This window comes from Bos grunniens, chromosome 28 (genome assembly GCF_055505025.1).
Source record: "Bos grunniens cultivar Pamir isolate PY7600 chromosome 28, Bosgru_T2T1.0, whole genome shotgun sequence".
Taxonomy (NCBI): domain Eukaryota; kingdom Metazoa; phylum Chordata; class Mammalia; order Artiodactyla; family Bovidae; genus Bos; species Bos grunniens.
Genome location: NC_141192.1, coordinates 21,053,592 through 21,074,658, shown reverse-complemented (window position 1 = coordinate 21,074,658; position 21,067 = coordinate 21,053,592). Strand labels below are relative to the sequence as shown.

Sequence of the window (21,067 nt, the reverse complement as noted above, 5' to 3'; positions counted from 1 at the left end):
TAAAGAGTGCTAATATTGGTAGAACTCATGTGTGTCAAATCTTATCCCAGGTACTTTTGGATGTTTTTCCACAATAACATCTGAACCAAATACTGTTGGTTGAGCAGTAATGATTTCTTGAAGAGGACACTCAGAAAGTGGAAGTGGAGGATCTGAGCCCAGGTCTGGCTGGCCAATTCCAGGACTCTCTTTCTTACCCCAAGCTGTCTTAGGTAACCCAAGGCGACACAGGGACAGGTCTGACTCATCTTCCTTATGATGGTCATGCCCAGGCTCCACAAACTTCCGAGACTGGCATTCAGGAGTAGAACCCAGGAGCACTGAGTCCCAGTCCTACTAGTTGTAGCCCCATGTTGGGTTATGATCGCCTCCAAGCCCCATGTTGGGTTATGATCGCCTCCAAGCCCCATGTTGGGTTATGATCGCCTCCAAGCCCCATGTTGGGTTATGATCGCCTCCAAGCCCCATGTTGGGTTATGATCGCCTCCAAGCCCCATGTTGGGTTATGATCGCCTCCAAGCCCCATGTTGGGTTATGATCGCCTCCAAGCCCCATGTTGGGTTATGATCGCCTCCAAGCCCCATGTTGGGTTATGATCGCCTCCAAGCCCCATGTTGGGTTATGATCGCCTCCAAGCCCCATGTTGGGTTATGATCGCCTCCAAGCCCCATGTTGGGTTATGATCGCCTCCAAGCCCCATGTTGGGTTATGATCGCCTCCAAGCACCGCTCTTCCACTAGAATGGGAGCCCTCTGAGGGTGAGGACTGTGTCGTGTTCACTGTCGTATCCCCTTTAACTGGCATATGGCAGGTACTCAATAAGTATTTGCTGGACAAGGAATGATTGAAGGACTGTGCTGTCATAACATCAGTGTGTTCAGCGTGCTGGACATCATGCCATGGTAGCTACTGGTTAGGTATTTCTTAAGTGGTCCATGTAGGAAGGAGACTATCTCCAACTGATGGAATTAAAGAACAGTTCATGGGAGAGTTAGTCAGTGTTTGAGCCAGTCTTTGTGGCAGAATTTTGAAGCACTGAGGTGTGGGGAAAGAGTGCTTTAGGTGGAGGAAATGGGAACAAAGTCATGGAGATGAGAAAATACAGACTATTCAGAGAGAGGCCAATTGGAATGGAGAGAAGTCACAGCTGAAGGGTAATAAGTACTGGAGTAAAAACTGTTGCCAAATGTGATTGGAAAACATTGAGTTAAACAAGCTAGGTTTTGTGTTACTGTTCTCAGAACCGTTAACAATGTCCCTGGGACTCTGGGGTTTCTCAAACATTGGCCTTTAGGACCCTTTTCCTGCAGAGCATTTCATGGAATGAATTTTCCATAGAACGCATTTTGGAAAATGCTGATCTAGTTCAGCTCCACACTTATAGACAAAGAAACTGAGGCCCAGAGAAGAGAGGTGGCTTATTCAGAGCCACATAGCAAACCTGGGTTAGAACCCACATCGGATGGCTTGCCTCCAGAGTAATGCTCATTTGTAACATGAAGACTATGTGCATATTAAAAGGCTGCTTCTTTGTTACAGGTAACTTTTATTTATCTGTTGTTCAAACAACAACCTTGGTGCTAAAATTTTCCCAAGTTTTGCACAGTGGTATTTTATATCCATCACCATGATGCCGAGCAAAGATGAGAATTGCTATCATTGCCTGTGCAGCTTCTAGACCCTTGGGAAGAAGGTTCATCTCAAATCAACCCCAGGTTTGCCTGGAGGGCAAAGAAAGGATGTTTTTCTGTGCACCCATTTTTAAGAAGATATAGGGACTGTGGAAGTTTACAACCTGGGCTCTACTCAGCTTGTTGTTGTCCCCAACCCTTATACCTGCTGTGGTGGGCAGAATGGGCCCCTCAAAGATGTCCACATCTGAATCCCTGGGACCTGTGAATATGTTGCCTAACATGGCATAAGGGACTTTGCAGATGTAATTAGGTTATGGACTTTAGGGAGATTATCCTCGATTATATGGGTAGGCCCAATCTAGTCACATGAGCCCATAAAAGCAGAGAAATTTCTCTGGCTGGAAGCAGAAGCAAAGCAACAGAAGGGCACACGAGAGATAATGAAAGAGTAGAGAAGACCCCATGTGGTCTTTGAAGCTGAAGGGGGCAACATAACAAGAAGTCCAAGTGGCTTTAAATTGCTGAGAAGGGCTCCCATCCGACAGCCATTGAGGGAATGGGACCTCAGTCCTACAACCACAAGGAACTGAATTCTGCCAAAAACCTGGATGAGTGGGGAAGCAGATTCTCCCCTAGAGCCTCCAATCAGAGCCCAGGCCATGAGTCCTAGAGCAGAGGAACCGGTGTAGCCCACCAGACTTCAGACTTCCTTATTTAGAAAACTAACTCATCTGGGTAGTCATTAACATATCCCAAGTGGAACCTGGGAAGGGAATAGAGGTTAGGGAATGGTACCACCATGCCTGAGGGCTTTGGGGCTGAGTGTGAATTGGTTTTAGCATTTTTTAAAAAAAGGTCAGCTGATTTCAGTCATTCATGTCCTTCCCTCCCAGCCAGGCATGCCTGTATATCTATAGAGGAAGGCTGCTGGAGGCTCAAAGGGCTCCCTGATAGGGCCAACTATGTGTCTTTGCAAGCACATCCCTGTGCTGTGACAACCAGCTTCTGAAGTCTCCATCATAAATGGCCCAAGAGCTTTGCAACTCCACTACTGGTTAGTATCAGTGGACATGTCACTTGAAAAGAAAGTACCTTCTCATTTACTAATCCTGACAGGTTGAAGTGCCATTAGTAAAGATAGCACTAAGGATTCCTGCTGGTAAACAGCCCAGCCTTCTTTTCAGGGAAGCCTGTAGCTTTTCAACAGAGGGCATTTCCCAGAAAGGGAGCCATTTGTCTGGGACTCCAGAATAAACATCACTGAGCTGGAGAAGGAATTTCAGCTTCCATGGTAGATAACTTGACTACTCTTAGCCAGTTTCTGAGTCATGGTTCTCTTTTGTTTCTAACTGTGGAGCAAAGTGTTTGCTTTCTTTCATTTTTGTAAAACAAAAGGGAGACATGGAGAGGGGCCTGGCTTTGCTGGCTTGAAACCTTTCTTCTTTTTGTTCCCATTTTGTTTGATTTTCTGAACCTATTTAAGTGTTTAACTCAGTAGATCTAATTACTGAAAGTCATGGAAATATTTACACAGCATCTAATCTCGGCTGATGCACTTTGTTACAGATTACTTTCATTTTTTTAAAGTTCAGAATTAATTTTATTAAAGAAATTTGGAAATTCTGTACTGGATAAAAGCATAGTTTAAAATCAAGGCGGCTTCTTGGATTACTTAGGACAAAACATCCTTTTTTGTGAAACTTGAGTGTATCTGCAGGCTGTTTTTTTCATGCTCTATTGTCATTTCTAATGCATGTAGAAGATATTTTTCCCACAGTGTCATTCAATACAAGCTCCCAAAAAGATGCTCTCCGATTTCATGTGTCCAGGTAATTAGCTGAGTTTGAACAGCTCAGTTAAACCGTTTGAAGGTCAATAATGCATGAATTTCTGGCAGACTGCCTAGTATGGAGTCCATAAACACACTTGTCTAGGGACTAAACATGTTTATAGTAGAGAAAACTTTGTGTTTTAAATATGAAATAATGTTAGCATTAGTTTTGCCTAGAGTTTAATTTTGTGGCCAATTCATGTTTTAGTGTTACCCAGAAAAGTTCTAATGGGAAATGCTTTCCAAATTTCCAAAGACATATTTCCTCTCTTTTGCATATTTGGTAGCAATATCTTCTTATGCCCAATGTCAGAGCATAGATTCCACGAGGAGGCCCTCTTGGAATTTGTTTAGGTGCCTTAATTAAAAGCACAAGATAAATATAAATACTGTATAGTAATTTTCTTCCCCTAAAGGGAACATTTTTACGGAAAACTAATTTTTTTCCCTGAAATCTAACTAGAGTATTCAGATATCAAAATAAACACATTCAATTTTGATAAAGATGCTTTAATTTCCAGTGGACAAAGCAAATTCAAGTTTGGGATAGGCAGTTTGTAACTTGATTTTGGTTCTGCCTGTCTCACTTGGAGAGTACAAAGTTTAGGCTTGTTTTAATTTTACTAAAACTTCCAGCTGATTGTCTATACTGGCAGATTTGGGAGTCCTGTGTTCCTGGGTTGACCGTTTCTTCAGTACCACAGCTCCGTGGAGGTGGCAGGCTGGGGAGGTTAGCTTGGTCTACTCCAGCTGCCTTCTGTGGGTCTGATGAAAGGCAATCTTGCTGTGTCCATATTTGTCATGAATGTGCCTCTTGCTGTTTTTCACGGGAGCATGAATATTCATGCCTTATGAATTGTTCAGGAAGTAGTTCTCTCAGCCACTTTTCTTTACTGTTAGAAAACAGCCAGAAGAGGGTTTTCTTCAGAGGACTGAGGCGGAGGCGACTGAGGCATAGGGAGGAGGCCTTTATGTCCCAACATAAAGAAACCACCTCCTTTGTCCTCAGGATTTTGATGAGGTCTTTGATTGCAGCAGATTATTGTTAAGTGATTATCACCAACTCCAGGAACAAGCCACATTTCCAGGGTTCTGCTCTATTGGCCAGAGGCTTCCTTAGACCACTATCATTAGGCACCACGGAGCAGGAATTGGTTGAGTCTATATGAATTCATGTCCATTACACAGGAAGCTGCTTCTAGTCACAGTTTTAGGACTGCAAGCCCCAGAGAGCCTGGCTCTGGACTTTACTGGATGTCTATCTGCTTTTGATAGTTTAGGGCTTCAATTTTCATTTTATCTACATGCTACATACATTTAGTTTGCCTTGCATTGTTTCTTTGTTCCCTAAGAAAGTGGACTTCGAAAGAATAATCTTTTTAAAACTCATATAATTTGCCTCATTGTTACAACTTGGAATTTTTTTTTTTTTAATTTATATACAAACTAAATCCTTTGAGGATACAGCAGGGTAAAAAGAAAAATGTCCTGTGCAGAAAAGGTGGCGTTAAATGTAGCAGGCACTAATCTGTACGGTTCTACTTTTTTGGTAGTTTTTGTGAAATCAGCCTCGGGCATAAATACTTCTCCCCTTTCCGTGGCACCCGAGAGTACAAGACTGTGTAAACAGAGAGAACATTGTTGTGAACTATTTACTGTGGCCCACAAGCTCTCCTAGCCTTCTGATCCCTGCTCCAGCTCAAGGGTCAGAGGTCCATAGCAGGCCTGGACTAAAGGTGCTCTTCAATTACTCCAGGATTACTTTGAGGATAAAGACAAAGGGCTGGCCTTCTTTTACTGTGAAATCTAATTACATCTAAAAGAGGAATCCTCTGCACAGAATGTTAAGTTTTGGCGGAAAACTCTAAGGGTCATTGCATTCCAGAAATCCAAGTGCCAAAGTAACTGAAACAAACTATGGCTGCAGCTGGAAAATGATTCCTATGTCTATCAGAAATGTTCCCATGTCAGGGTTCACCCTGCTTTCCTACACAAAAAACTCTTGATGATTTATGCACCTGAAGACGTATCTTAGCAACAGCTGTGAAAGGAATGTGCTGAGAAACTTTCTCTAGGGTTTGTCTAGAGGGAGCTCCAAAGCAGAGGATACATGCGATTCAACATGTTTTCTAAAAGACAGTTGACATATAACTGTAGTAATTAAAAAAAAAAAGGCATTTGTCTTTCTAGTGGATAGTGGATTTGTTTACTCTTTTAAAATATACATCCCCACACTATGGTAGGAATTACGAATAAAATCTCCAAAAGTATCTTTGGATTTGGCAAGCAATGTTGAGATTAAGAAAAAATTGCTTGGGATTTTTAAAATGTCTGAGAAACATCCCATGTATGTCTGCCCCCAGGCCCATAAAAAAATCCATTTTGACTATTCATTTTCCTGTGAAAAGAGGAAACACACTTAAGGGTTGAACTAGAAAATGGGCTGCTTCGGGTCTAACCCCTTTCCTGGACCCTAGTACAGCTTCCTGTTTCGTGTGTACAGAAATGGGCAGTCACTGGCAGGGGGCACAGCAGGGACATCAAACATAAATTGACTTTCTAGCCACTCATCTCTAGCCTTCCCTTCCCTCCCACTCCCCCCTGTCTCAAAGTTCAGAGTGACTGGATTTAGGCCAGGGGTGAGATGAGGTTTGAGTGTGTATTGTGTGGTTGAGCAAATCCTTTTTAGGTTTTGCCCTCTACTTCTCCAACATTCTAGCCCATATATTTCTAGCAGAGAAGAACTTGTCCTTCCTTTTTGGATTAAGGACTTCTAAGTCCACATGAAATGGGCCAGGTAATCAATTTAAGATCACATACAAGAAAAAAAGTCACCAAGAGTGACTTGGAAGGTGGGGAAGAGAGTTATATAAGTTTGTTTTAAATTAAACACATAAAGTTATGTTTAAGAAGCATAAAAATATGTGAAATTGTACTTTAATTCAATATTTTGTCCAGTTGAGGGAGATGAAAGAAAAGAAAGTAAGTCTCATATGTGGAAAGTAAAAAAAAAAGCAAAGAGGGAATGAAGATAGGGAGAAAGGCTTATTACTCTTAGCTCAGAGGTAGGGTTTCTAGGAGAATGTTGAGTTTTAGGTCAGTTAACCTTCCGCTTGGACAGTCAGTTTCATAGCATCATCTCTTACCACACCACCCTTTGAAATGCTAACTGATTAGCCATTTATCTTAGCTTCTCAGAACGCTATAGGTATTTTAGCATCGCCCAATGGAACACCTAGCAGGCCAAGAGGAGATCCTTCCCTCTGCTGCCAAAGCAGACAGCAATTCTGCTCTGTGTTGTGACCTTCCAAGGTTAAAGATACCCCAGCCTATGAAATAGAGAAGCTTAAGTAAACAAGGAAACAGATCAATGTGATCTTTAACAGCAAATGGCTTTTTAGTTTCCTGATGGAAGAGGTCCTTTATCTTTCATGTAGATACACTAAGTATTATGAACCACTTATCAACTTTGGCTACAACCCTTTGCTCCTGGCCAGTCCTCGTCACTTTATTTCCTCCTCAAGAAACAGTGCAATATATTGGCTTCCTCACTGATACTAGGAGAGTCAAATGCAGGGTTATAGCTAGGTTTTCTAAATTCCTTGGCTTCTCTTTGGCTAGAGTGGACTCCCATGCTGCCCCGGGGCCATATTTATTTGTTGACCGGTTAACTACTCTAACACCCTAACCCTCTACCACTCTAAAGAGTGGTCCTCAGAACTGCAACATGAAACATCACCTGGGAGGCTGTTAGAAATGCAGACTCATAGGCTTAGTTTCAGATCGTCTGAATCCCACAGAATCTGTACCCTAGCACAATCGCCCAGTGATTCTCACATGCACATTCAAGTTTTAGAAACTAGTAGCCTCCCTGACTCCCACCCTTTTTGATTTCAGATTGCTTCATCTTCCAGAAACCACACTTAGGAGACTCAGAGCTCCTTCATAATCTTTGTGTTCATTTTAAAATTGTCTAATGTACCCTGAGAATAACTCCCCAAACTCCCTCCTTCCTACTCTTCGCCTCCTCAGTCCCATTTTCTCTCCTCCCATCTCTGTTTTCTTTCTCCCTTTCTCCCTTTCCAGAGATCAGATGACTTTGCTGTACTAATATTTTTTTCCCTTTTCATGCCTCAGAGTATTTCTGGTCATGTGCCATCTTATATTTTCTCAAGTTTCAGATGAAGTACAATCTTTCTCATTTCTAAGATAGTTCTTCTTTTACCTGTGCCTTTTAGGCACTTTCCTTTTCCCCTCCTTTAGGATCTTGTTGTCTTCTCTTCTCTCTCATGGAATAATTTTCATCATTGCCACTAAGTCCTTCTTTTTGGCATCCAAATGTGCAAAGATCTTCTTTTAAGAAAATCACAACCTACACAGTCACATTCATTTGATCCTAATTTTTCCTGGTTCGTGTTCTATTTCTACTCTTTCACAATCAGATTTTCCCAACAAATGGTCTAAAACAGTGGTTTACAACTGAGGTACTTTTGACCCCCAACCCCTTCCTTTCAGGGACATTTGGCAGTATCTGGAGACATTTTTGGATGCTGCAACTGTGGGAGATGCTCTTGGCATTGAAAGGCCAAGGATGCTAATAAACAACCTACCATGATCAAGAGAGCTGTCCACAACAAATAATTCTCTGTCCATGGTGACCAACCATCTCCGTTTGCTTTCAACTTTCTGGTTATAGCCCTGAAAGTCTTGAGTCCCAGGAAACCCCTCAGTCCTTGTCACCCTTGTCATCTGGCCCCATTTGACATCTGTCATCATTTGTCAAAAGTGCCAAAGAGGAGAAACCCTGCTTCAGAAGGAGGACTCATTAACTTCACTTTTCCCTCACCAACTCCCTTCCTTCCATCTGACGGTTTTTGTTTGTTTTGGCTATGTATTACATGGCTTGTGCTTTCAGATTCTTAGTTTGCTGATCCACACCCTCGGCAGTGAATCCTAGTTACTGGACCACCAGGGAATAAATATCGCAAACTGACTTTTTTTTTTTTAATGTGGCAATGGCTGCAGTGGAAGGTTAAGGAAGTCTTAACCACTGGATACCACTAGAGAATTCCTCATACTAATTATTTCAATTAGGAAATGGTAGAATGACCAAAATATTGGACTGGGAGTCAGAAGACTGATTTCTGTCCCTTGTATTTAGAAAAGGCAGAGGAATCAGAGGTCAAATTGCCAACATTCGTTGGATCACAGAAAAAGCAAGGGAATTCCAGAAAAACATCTACTTCTGCTTCATTGACTATGCTAAAGCCTGTGACTGGGGGCATCACAACAAACTGTGAAAAATTCTTAAGAGATGGGAATACCAGACCATCTTACCTGCCTCCCAAGAAACCTATATGCAGGTCAAGAAGCAACAGTTAGAACCAGACGAACAACAGACTGGTTCGAAATTGGGAATTGAGTATATCAAGGCTGTATATTGTCACCCTGCTTATTTAACCTTTATGTAGAATACATCATGCAAAATTCTGGGCTGGATGAATCACAAGCTGGGATCAAGATTGCTAGGAGAAATATAAACAACCACAGATATGCAGATGATACCACCCTAATGGCAGAAAGTGAAGAGGAACTAAAGAGCCTCTTGATGAAGGTAAAAGAGAAGAGTGAAAAAGCTGGCTTAAAACTCAACATTCAAAAAACTAAGATCATGGCATCTGGTCCCATCACTTCATGGCAAATAGATGGGGAAACAATGGAAACAGTGAGAGACTGTTTTCTTGGGCTCCAAAATCACTGCAGATGGTGACTGCAGCCAGGAAATTAAAAGATGCTTGCTCCTTGGAAAGAAAGCTATGACAAACCTAGACAGTGCATTAAACAGAGACATCACTTTGCTGACAAAGGTCCATCTAGTCAAAAGCTATGGTTTTTCCAGAAGTCGTTTACGGTTATGAGAATGGACCATAAAGAAGGCTGAGTGAGCACTGAAGAATTGATGCTTTCAAAATGTGGTACTAGAGAAGACACTTGAGTGTCCTTTGGACAGCAAGGAGATCAAACGAGTCAACCCTAAAGGAAATCAACCCTGAATATTCATTGGAAGGACTGATGCTGAAGCTGAAGCTCCAATACTTTGGACACTTGATGTGAAGAGCTGCCTCATTGGAAAAACCCTGATTGCTGGGAAAGATTGAGTGCACAAGGAGAAGGAGGCAACAGAGGATGAGATGGTTGGATGTCATGTCCACCTACTCAATGGACATGAGTTTGAGCAAACTCTGGTAGATAGTGAAGGACAGGGAAGCCTGGTGTGCTGCAGTTCACGGGGTCCCAAAGAGTCAGACACAACTTGGTGACTGAACAACTACTACGGGCACAATTACTGAGCTTTTTATGGCTGTATATATTATAAATAAAGAAATACTTCCATCTGTGCTTATCTCTGGTAGCTAATATGAAAAAATGCTTTGAAAGATGTGAACTGCCATATAAGCATTGTCTGACCTGAACTCCAGTAGCGCTTTGAGCTTTCTTATGGAAACTTACTATCTCTTGCTTATAAAGTAGTGACAAATATCACAGACTTCTTAAAAGTAGAGATCATAAAGTAAGCTTTTTTTTTTTTCCCTGTGGTTTTTATCATTGTGTGTATAATGTTAATAGACTGAGTAAAGACTGATGAAAGAATAGCAGTTCCATCTGATATTCAGTCTTTATTCTTGATTAACTAATTTAAAATATTTTCTATGCTGTAGCAAATTTATCACTTTTTTCCCCCTCAAATCTCCAATTTAGGTGATGTCTTTCCAGTGCAAATGAATCCAATAGCTCAATCTCAGTTTATACCTTTGGCTGAAGTTCTCTGCTGTGCTATATCTGATATGAATGCTGATCAGATTGTAGTAACACAAGAATCACTGTTGGAACATTTGATGAAACGTTACCCAGGTAGAGTAACAAGTTTTTCTCTATTAATTTATTGCCTGTGTTTGTTTTCTATTTATAAATCTTAAACACATAAACTGGGCAATATACAATTTTTTTCTTTAAAGGGTTTTTTAAAAATTAATTTTTGGCTGTGCTGAGTCTTTGTTGCTATGCTTGGGCTTTCTCTAGTTGCAGAAAGCAGAGGCTTCTACTGTTCACTGTGGTGTGTGGGCTTCTAATTTTGATGGCTTCTCTTGTTTCAGAGCACGGGTTCCACGTGCTCCGGCTTCAGTAGCTGCAGCACATGGGCTCAAGTAGTTGCCACTCATGGACTTAGTTGCTCCAAGGCACGTGGAATCTTCCTGGACCAGGGATTAAACCTGTGTCCCCATCATTGGAAGATGGATTCTTATCCACTGTACCAGCAGGGAATTCCCTTTTTTTTTCTATCATAGAAACTTATATTAGAGCCCTGTCCGAAAAAGGTCTGCATCAGCAAATTTATGAATATTTCTTTTATCTTCCAGATGAACTTTTTAAAAAATAATGTTTACGGTAGTAATTTAATTAAGTCAAACTCTGTAGAAAGGAGGGCAAAGCAAAAGATGATTAATCTTCTCCCCATGCCTCCTATTTTTTTTTCTGACTGTACTCTGAAGTATGTGGGACCTTAGTTCCTCAAGCAGGGATCGAACCTATGCCCCTTGCAGTGGAATTGTAGTCTTAAACACTGTATCTACCACAGAGGTCCCTGCCTGTTCTTAAATTGCCACTTCCCAGTGGTGACAACTTCTGTCATTTATAGTTTCTCATGGACTCTTCATATATTGTATTTGAATATATGTATCCTTTTAAAGCAACAAATTGGATCATGCTATACTTTCTTTCTGGGCTTCCCAGGTAGCACAGTGGTAAAGAATCTGCGGGCCAACCCAGGAGATGCAAGATGCGGAATTCAGTCCCTGAGGTCGGGAAGATCCCCTGGAGTAGGAAATGGCAACCCACTCCAATATTCTTGCCTGGAAAATTCCATGGACAGAGGAGCCTGGCGGGCTACAGCCCATGGGTTTACCAAGAACTGGACACCACTGAGCACACACATATACATATTCTTTGTACACCTTTTCTTTTTAAAGTTAAAGGCAGATTTTTGATGTCTTTCTGTTGAAGCATATATCAATCTCATTCTTTTCATAGCTGCATGTTATCCCAAATGCAGTTACCCAAGAGTATTTTTCATTTTCCCATTATAAAATGTGCATATTGTAGAAAAGTCCAGAAAATACAGAAAGGTAATCACTTATAGTACCACTGCTCACACAAAGGGCTTCCCAGGCGGTGCTAGGAGTGAAGAATTCTCCCGCCAGTACAGGAGACATAAGAGCGGCGGGTTCGATCCCTGGGTTGGGAAGATCACCCGGAGAAAGAGGGCACGGGAGTCCATTCCAGTATTCTTGCCTGGATAATCCCATACACAGAGGAGTCTGCCAGGCCATAGTCCATAGGGTCATAAGGAGTCAGACACGGCTGAAGGGACTGAGCACGCACTCGAAAGAAACCAATATTAACAGACTGATGTACTTTCTTCCAGTGTTACACTTTTAAACATTGTTTTCACAATCTAAATATAATTTTGAACCCTGCTATCTGGAAAGGGAATTTCTTTAAAATTGTTACCTTCCTGTTTTGAAAAACTACCATAATCTAGATGGTAGGTGGTTTGCCTTTACCCAAGCACAGACTGATTTTCATTTTTCCTTTGGATTCTTACTACGATTTAAGCTATGAGACTGGTTTTCAAAAACTATGTTTGCTCTCAAGAAGTCTTTCCTTAATCAAAATTTAAATTTGTAATGAGATCATTTAACTTGGGGTTTGTGTTTGAGGGAACTCATTTTTTCCCCTCTACTTAACTGGTAACCTACCCATGTATCTTTGTGTAGACCAAATTATATTCCTATTATTCAACTGAACTATCATTATTTTTAATGCTTTTTTGACATTTTAATTACATATATTAATTGGTTCACTCATGAAAAACATTTCTTATTCAGAATCTATCAGGGTAAAATTCTTGTTTGTTTTAGGCATTGCAATTCCATCTCGAGATATTCTTTATACCACTCTGGGAACTCTCATTAAAGAAAGGAAGATTTATCATACTGGCGAAGGATACTTCATCGTTACTCCTCAGACTTACTTCATCACAAATACAACCCCCCAAGAAAATAAGAGAGTTCTCTCAGATGAAAATTCCCAGATGCCAACTTCCATTACATATCTGGTGAACATGGAGAGCTGTGCAGAGTTAGCCAAAGAAAATGCGGCCCTCATTTCCCATTGTCATTCTTGCCGGTGTTTCCATGATGTGTGCACTCAGAATGTACAAGAACCACCAGCTGATATAGAAGTGACTAACAAAGGGCAGAAAGGTCTTGTGGAATCCAAATCTTTAGTACACAATCAAGCAGTTTCAGTGTCTGAGGAGAATCACGTCTGTGAGAGTATCAAACCTTTACCACACACAAAAGACAGAGAAAAAGTCAAGAAGTTTGGCTTTAACCTCTTCTGGCGCAACATATCCAGAAAGGAGAAGTCCAGAATAGAGCACAGCAGTTTCTCTGCCCAGTTCCCACCAGAAGAATGGCCTGTCCGAGATGAAGATAACATGGACAATATCCCTCGAGACATTGAACATGAGATAATCAAACGAATTAATCCCATTCTGACTGTTGACAACTTAATCAAACATACTGTCCTAATGCAAAAGTATGAAGAACAGAAAAAATATAATAGCCAGGGTACATCCACTGATATGCTGACACTCAGACATAAGTATTCTTCAAAAGTGGGAGTTAGGAAAAGACAAGGCTGGTCTATAAAGCCTCGAAGGCAGGGCCATTCACATAGGGACAGACACAAAGCCAGGAGTCAGGGAAGTGGGCCTCAGCCAGGAAATGTTAGACTGGAGAAACACCCCAAGCTCCCTGCTACACAGCCTACCTCCAATATTAAAAGCCCAAATGAAGCAGTACTTCAGAAACCACTTGGTGAGAATCCATCAGCACTGGGTCCCCATTTGATTTACAAAAAGCGAATCAGTAATCCTTTCCAAGGTTTGGCTCCCCGAGGGAGCCCAATAACCAAAGGGCACAAAATCCAGAAGACCAGTGATTTGGAACCCAATCAGACTGGACCAAAGGGAAAGCCTTTTGAAAGGTCAAGGTCTTTGGTTTCCTCAAGAATCTTTGAGAGTGAAGCCAAAGAGCTATGTGGCAAACAATGTAATGATATACTGAGAGAAGAATCCACTTATGTGAATCACTCTACTGTCAAATCTATCAGCGATGATTTTAGAGACCACCTCTTAAATTACTCTCAATGTAATGTTGTGCAGAATGGTAGTAAATGCTGTTCCTTCAGGGAAAGCATGTTGAGATGTGATGTGTATGGTGGAGAAAATGAGGCAATCCCTGAAGTCTCAAGGAGGAGTTATTCTCATCTTGACACATTAGAAGAGACAGAAGAGACACAGCATGTCCTGCCATCTGGAGGGTCTTCTTTAAACCAAGCATCCCCTGCTTGTAGATTAGTTGACAATACAGTACACCAGTTCCAAAATCTTGGTCTTTTGGATTACCCACTTGGAGCAAAACATTTGAGACAAATTGAGAGACAAGACCGAGACTCTAAAGAAACTCTGATGGGAAAGGCGCATGTCCAAGAAGCACAGACTGTGTGTCTAGAAAATGAAGGGCTTTCTGATGATGACCAGGCCTTGTATCAGAATGAAGTGGAAGATGAAGATGGGGCCTGCAGTTCACTCTATCTGGATGAGGATGACTTTTCTGAGAATGATGACTTAATTCAAATGCTGCCTGACAACATTCAGTTTTCCTTTCCAGAGGGAAACAAGTGGAATCATTTAGGAAAACAGACGGTGACAGAAAGGTCTCTGACTGAATACGACAGCAACATACAGAGGTTTGAGCCTCAGGTGCTTAAAGGAAATCAACACTACAAGCTCACTAACCCTGGTGAAAGCCAAAAACCCAACCTTTCTGCTGAAAACTGTATCCTCAATTTAGGAATCCAGTGTGGTTTTAACTATGAGGAGGAACCCAGTGTCGCTGAATGTGTACAGGCCTCAGCAGCTGATGATGGAAGTATATTTGATTACTACAGCACAGGGAAAGCCACTGCTGAGGCCGAAGCCCTACAAGGCTCTGTTGGTGATACAGGAAAGAAACCAGGTAGCTGGAGTCAGAGTGCTCAGAGTCAGGAAATGAGAAAACAGTTCACACACAAGTTGGAGCTCTTCAGCACTTCACATATGTCAGCGTTGGCTCAGGATGTCCAACCTGAACGCAGTCACTTGGAAGGAGCAGAAAACCAGAGTCTGACAGGAGACAGTGGAATAGATTCTCCACGGTAAGTGCACGCATAAGTGACCAGCCACTAAGCCACGGGAATTGTTAAAATCAAGGGCATATTGAGTTATCTAGTGGGAGACTCCTGCATAAACTTTTTATAATAATGCAGTTCTGCCAGCCTTTACTGAGTCAATTATATGAAGTTATAATGAAACTCTTACACAATAGGATACAGTTCATTTTTAATGTGAACCAAGATTTGACTGCTCCACTGTTCCACTACTAAAATCTTAAGAAAGATAGGAAGGAACTACCATAAACCAAGCACTTCCTGAAGTGAAGGTTGGATATTTTCACTTAACATTCCTGGTTCTGTACAATATGAGACAGAGATGTAGCTATTTTACACTAATCTTTTCCACACCAATTTGTTTAAATAACATTGCTCAGAGTAGAAACAAAAGTAATTTGGTCATAACAGAATAGTTGAGAAATACTGAAAAGTATTTTTTCTCTTTCTTTGTGGCCTTGTCATGGAGAATGTGGGATCTTAGCTCTCTGACCAGGAATTGAACCGGCATTGAACAAGAATAGACCTCCAGGGAAGTCCCTGAAATGATTTTAAAAAGACACCTATAATCACTCTGACATCTAGATATTTTAAAAATCCTCTTTACATTTGGTGTATTTATAACACTTTTGTCTGAACATATTGATCTGTATGTTTTGTCTATTGAACTCATACTATAGTTACTATTTTGCATGTTGCTTTTTCAATAGAATATAATGAACATTTCCATGTTATTAGTTTTCTAAAAAGTCATCTTAAAATTTGGTGTGTATGTGTATATATATATATATACACATTAGTTTTATTATTAAACAGAATAGTGTACCTCCTTTTGAAACAATAAAGTAATACAGAAAAGTATTAAGTAAAAAGTAAAACTAGAAGTCTCCATTTCCCAGCCTTTTCCATTCCTATTCCAAGGAGGTAAAAGTAAAACTAGAAGTCTCCATTTCCCAGCCTTTTCCATTCCTATTCCAAGGAGGTGACACAAATATTCTTAGCAGTTTGGCATATATCTTTCAGACTTTTTCCCATGCATTTATAATTATTTTCTAACAACAGATTGTACAGAGCTGTGGCTTTCTTTTTTCACCTAACTTATCATGGATATTTTGCAATCAATACATATATATTCAGCTCATTTAAAAAAATGGTTACTTAGCATTATATTATGTGGATTCTTGTTATTTATATAACCATTATTTTCCTCCCTTTGACATTTCAATTATTCCAAATTTTTTCTTTAATAACTTAATCTGTAGTAAATTGTTGTCATATAAATGTTTGCAGACATTTTTGATTATAACTTTGGCTAAATTCCTGGGAGTCTGCATTTTTTAAACATATCTACTTTATTGGGGAACAAGATCCAAGATCTTTCTGCTTGAAATAGTAGTTATATTGTCATTAAAGTATCAAAACATGCTGTCTTGGAGGTGTGAACCAGGAACCCATGGGGTCCCCTTTTTTCTCTCTCTGGCAAAAGCAAAAAGAAAACCAAAACAAACCCAAAACAGAGAGGAGAAATTGACATGCAATTGAGAATTTTTTTGCACAGGTTATTAGTCCCCCTACCAGGGATCTAACCCGTACCTCCTGCTGCAGAAGTGTGGAGTCTCAACTACTGGACCGCCAAGGAAGTCTCTGAGAAACTGAATTTTTTAAAATTGCTTATAATGTGGTTTTCTGGAAAGACTTATTATAACTATAATCATTAAAGACACTTATAGAAAAAGAGAGGGGAAATAACATTTGGACATCAATTATGTGCTATAATTGTTATGAAGATTAGGGAGACAAAGATGAACAAGATGTTGTTGCTGCCTATAGGAAGCTTACAACTTAGTCGAAAAGACCAACAAATGAACAAACACCAGAGTGCAAACTCTTCATAACTGTCAGAGAGATGTAGAATTAAGAGTGATGTGTGGGAAGACACATTTGAGACATCTCGATGTAATAGACAAGAGAGGGAGAGGAGGCAAAGTGGGAGAAGGGACTGTCAAAAGCAAAATGCCAAACCAATAATGTGAGTTGGCTGAAGCAAGGCAGGTATTTTGAATAAGGGACTAACATAGCATACAGCTCTTAGGAAAGAATCATTGTCAATATGAAAAATATTATAGTTGGCTTTTCTCTACCATATGACTTTTCAAAAAAGAAACAAATTACACAAGAAGATATTGGTCACTGCAGTTGTATAGAAGAGTTTTTCAGGGAACTTACAATTTCTGACTAGAATATACTTGATACTAGGTCTAAGAACAGATATTTAGAAAATGTGAACTTCTTAGAAAGCAGCTGTCAAATAATTGAATTGCTTTTGGAAACCCTTTAAAATGTAAAAGAGCACTTTAGAGTTTTAAAAGTTAACTTACTTGATAAGTTAGTTCCTGTTAGTAAATGTACTGCTTCAAAGGGTAACAAATGAAGATATAATGCCTTGGTTAGAAATACTTTTAAAGGCAATAATTCTGTTATTTTTAATATCTTTAGGACACAGAGTCTGGCATCTAATAATTCAGTCATTTTGGATGGACTAAAAAGAAGACAAAATTTACTGCAGAACTTTGAAGGCACAAAGAGCAGTCAAACACTTACATCCAGCTCCTTACTACAGCTAACTCCAGTGATAAATGTTTAATTCTTATTTTTTTGGAAACTCTTGTAAAAATGTATAGCATTAATATAGAGTGTTTTAATCAACTGAGTTTATAAGAATTCTCTAAAGCCAAACATATATGTTATTAATTTCATTACATATTTTGTTGTAGTTAACTGGCTTTTTTCCTTTTTTGACAATGATTTTTTTGAAGCTTATTATAAATGTATTGGGGGTTATATAGTTTACAATAAAAAACATGGAATAATTGCTCTCCTAATTAAATGTAATTAAGTTGACTATCAGACAGACATTTATTAGTTTTTCAAATACGTAAGATGCTAATTTACTACCCAGTAGTGAATTTCTGTGCTCACATCAATGCTGAGTATTTATGGTAAGCAGATCTCACCAGATTTCAACACATAACTCTAGAAAATAGTATTTTAGGTGCATAGACACTTTGTTTGCAACTAAAGTCTTTTATCATCAGAAAGAATTTGTATAGATGTACTGGGTACTGGTACTTTACAACAAGAATTCCTTCTATCCAATCATTGCTGCCTAGGATATTTTTTGTGACCAGCTTTAACATGAGGAAATGGCTCTACACTGTAATTGAATGACAATATCCAGAATACTTGTGGCAGTAGGCATATGGCTCAACTGTTTCTCTGGCTTCTCCCCATGTTTGAGGCTCTCCATAAAATGGCTTTGAGGAGTCAGGATGTTCTCAGTGGTGGAGATAGAAGGGAAGCAGGATGGCTTGTGAGTAAAAGGGAGATTCTGAATTAAGAGATTTAGAGAAAAGATAGAAGATAGCTGATAGATAATTTTCTACATTTGATCCTTTTTGTTCATCATAAGACCTACATAGCCTCGCCAGAATCTTTTCTGTCAAGTCTTTTCAGACCAAGTAGTAGAATGGTCAGTTCTTTTGGGTTTAGGAAACACGTGGGGCAGTCAAGACTGGTTTCAGCATGTTGGGTAGATAATAATGCTGACTTACAGTTGAGGGGATGCTTCTTCTAAGAGGTTTCTAAGGATTATCGGGGATGATTGAATAGAGAATACTTTCCAGCTCTCACCAACCAGGTAACAGTGAAGGCCAGAATGACGAAGCTCAGCACGGTGGGGAGCTGCCTCCAGGCCCTGTGAGAGGGCAGAGGGCCTGAGATCAGACGCGCCCCTGTTCCGCTGCGGTTGGACCACTCACTCCTGACAGTTGGTTTTCATGGCTCTGACCAATCTACCATGGCATTCCAAGATTAACTGTGGTCACTGGGATATTCAAAAAACCCTGGGTAAAGTACCAAGGGTTATCTGGATAGAAAAGCCCTGTGGGGGAGGCAAAGCTTTAGGGGGTCTTACAGCTTGGAGTCAGCACCAGTGAATGGAAGTTAAGAGAGAAAAAAAAAATTCAGCTCAGTATGAAGAACTTATTAGATAAAACTATCTGAAGATTAAGTAGGCAACTCTGTAAACAAATGAACTTCCCACCATTTAGGACATTCAAGCAGAGGCTGTTGTAGAGGTATTTTCAGTACTTTTCTTAAAAGTATGACAGAACTAGACGATTTTGAAGATTCTTTCCAACAGTAGAGTGAAGGTTATATAAAAATATATCCAATTTTTTTAAAAGGGGGAAGAAAAGATTCACTGAGGATCTTGTGAAATACTGAACTCACTCAAAATTCCCAAGTACTGCTTCCAGGTCTCTATGTCTGCACTTTCCCTACCAATCCTTGGTCAAAGGAGTACCGACTACTCTTCTTTGATCTTGGACCTGGACAATTTTCTTAATACAGTGGGGAATCCAGAGTCTTTCGTGACTCTGGCCGCATCTAGGGACCAATGAAATCTATCCAGTTTTGTCAGATACATTTGATACTCTGTAAATGTATTAAATGAAGCCCATTATGAAACCAGTAAACCTCCCTTCTGTAAAACACAACATATGACCACCGATATTAAAGATGAGTGTACATGTTCTTAAATTGTTTGGGAGATTATTCTCTACAATGGGTGACTTGAATTTTTTTCCCACTGTTAATTTTTGTGTGTGGAAATTTTGCTTAATGATTTTCTTTCCCACTTCTGTCTGTTTGCTGAGAGAAAACTGTTCTCTTGAAACAGCATCGGTGACCTGAGTTTAGGAGTCAGATAAGTTTAAATTGTAATTCCAATCCTTCATAGCTGTATGATGGAGAAAGTTACCAAGCTTCTCTAATTCATTTTTTCTCATCTGTAAAGGCAGATAGTAATGATATATACCATATAAGAATTGTTGTAAGATTTGAGAATAATCTATTTAAAGTGCCCAAAGCAGGATGCACCAACATTGTTACAAATATATGTGTGTATTTTTGTATATTTATTCACAAAACTCATCTATACATGGCCTACTATAGAGGTCTCTTGTTTTTGCCAGGTTGTCTGGAAATCCTCCATTTAGAGATTCAGTCCTTCAAGATTATAGAAAAGTATCATTAACCAAAATCCAGATATTCCTGGGCGAGGTATTATGCTTTTGGCTAACAAGTTTTCAGTTAATTCCTTATGCTATAAATAGGAATAAAATATGCAAAGCATGGGCTTTTTGTGGCTTGTCATATAATGTGAGATCACGTTCTTCCTCCTCTTTCGGGGTCTGAGATCCTCAGATTCTGAAGCCTCAGCTGGCTTCTGTAAACAATTTTCAATATTTAATAATCCTAACAGAAACTGTACATATCCTTTGCCTGACTCCTTGCTAACTGAAATATCAGTTTCTTTGCCAGTGGCTAAACTTACACCTGCTCAGTAATGCAACCCTATCACATGCTGGTGTGACATTGTTAAGCTTCATTTGTATCTTATTCTTATATTAGAATAATCATGAATCAATTATTACTAAATGCAGTTTAGCAGACAATGTTTCACAGTGTCAGCTCCACGAGGAAGAGTAGAAAGAGCCGTAGCAGGGAAAAAACTGAGATCAAGTGCATTTTGAGAATCCATCCTACAGTTACCTGAGAAAGCTTTTAAGGAAGGGGGAAGACAGACTAATGTCTAAAAGGAGTGTGGGAGAGACGTGAGAGTCACGAAACAAGAATGGCCAAAGGATATATCAAAAAGAAATTCATGACTATCTTGCTGGCCTCTACAGACCCTGTCTCACTTGAAAAAGAAATTCATGACTATCTTGCTGGCCTCTACAGACCCTGTCTCACTTGAAATCTTAGAAATTTGTTCCCTTTTCAGTAGTGAAAGTGAAAGTCGCTCAGTTGTGCTTTGTGACCCCACAACCATGGAATTCTCCAGGCCAGAATACTGGAGTGGGTAACCATTCCCTTCTCCAGGGGATCTTCCCAACCCAGGGATTGAACCCAGGTCTCCCGCATTGCAGGCGGATTCTTTACCAGCTGAGCCACCAGGGAAGACCAAGAAAACTGGAGTGGTTAGCCTATCCCTTCTCCAGAGGATCTTCCCGACCCAGGAATTGAACCGTGGTCTCTGGCATTGCAGTGGGTTAGCAGTAGCTATTCCATTTCTTGGGGAATGGTGCCCTCTTCTGAAGAAACTGAGTGACTTACTCAGTTTGTTTGAAAGTTTGATTCAAAGCTTCTACAAAGTAATTGACTAAAGAAACAGACCTTCTTCCAAAGGCTAAACATTTAAAAAGCT

General features: G+C 40.1%; 1 protein-coding gene across 7 annotated transcripts in view; it reads left to right on the top strand.

Annotated features, from left to right (window-relative positions):
• The window catches only part of STOX1 (storkhead box 1), a 62,175-nt gene extending 42,783 nt beyond the window's left edge, over positions 1 to 19,392 (top strand). For 5 of the 7 annotated variants that reach the window (XM_086382670.1, XM_086382668.1, XM_086382669.1 and 2 more), the window contains exons 2-4: positions 10,225 to 10,377; positions 12,444 to 14,787; positions 17,296 to 17,681. In XM_086382670.1, the coding sequence (XP_086238796.1) occupies positions 10,245 to 10,377; positions 12,444 to 14,787; positions 17,296 to 17,443 (2,625 nt within the window). In that variant the 5' untranslated portion in view covers positions 10,225 to 10,244 and the 3' untranslated portion in view covers positions 17,444 to 17,681. Of the gene's footprint in view, positions 1 to 10,224; positions 10,378 to 12,443; positions 14,788 to 17,295 lie in introns of all 7 variants that reach the window. The other 2 variants (XM_086382664.1, XM_086382671.1) reach the window with 2 other exon arrangements.
• Positions 19,393 to 21,067: the final 1,675 nt, after the last annotated feature.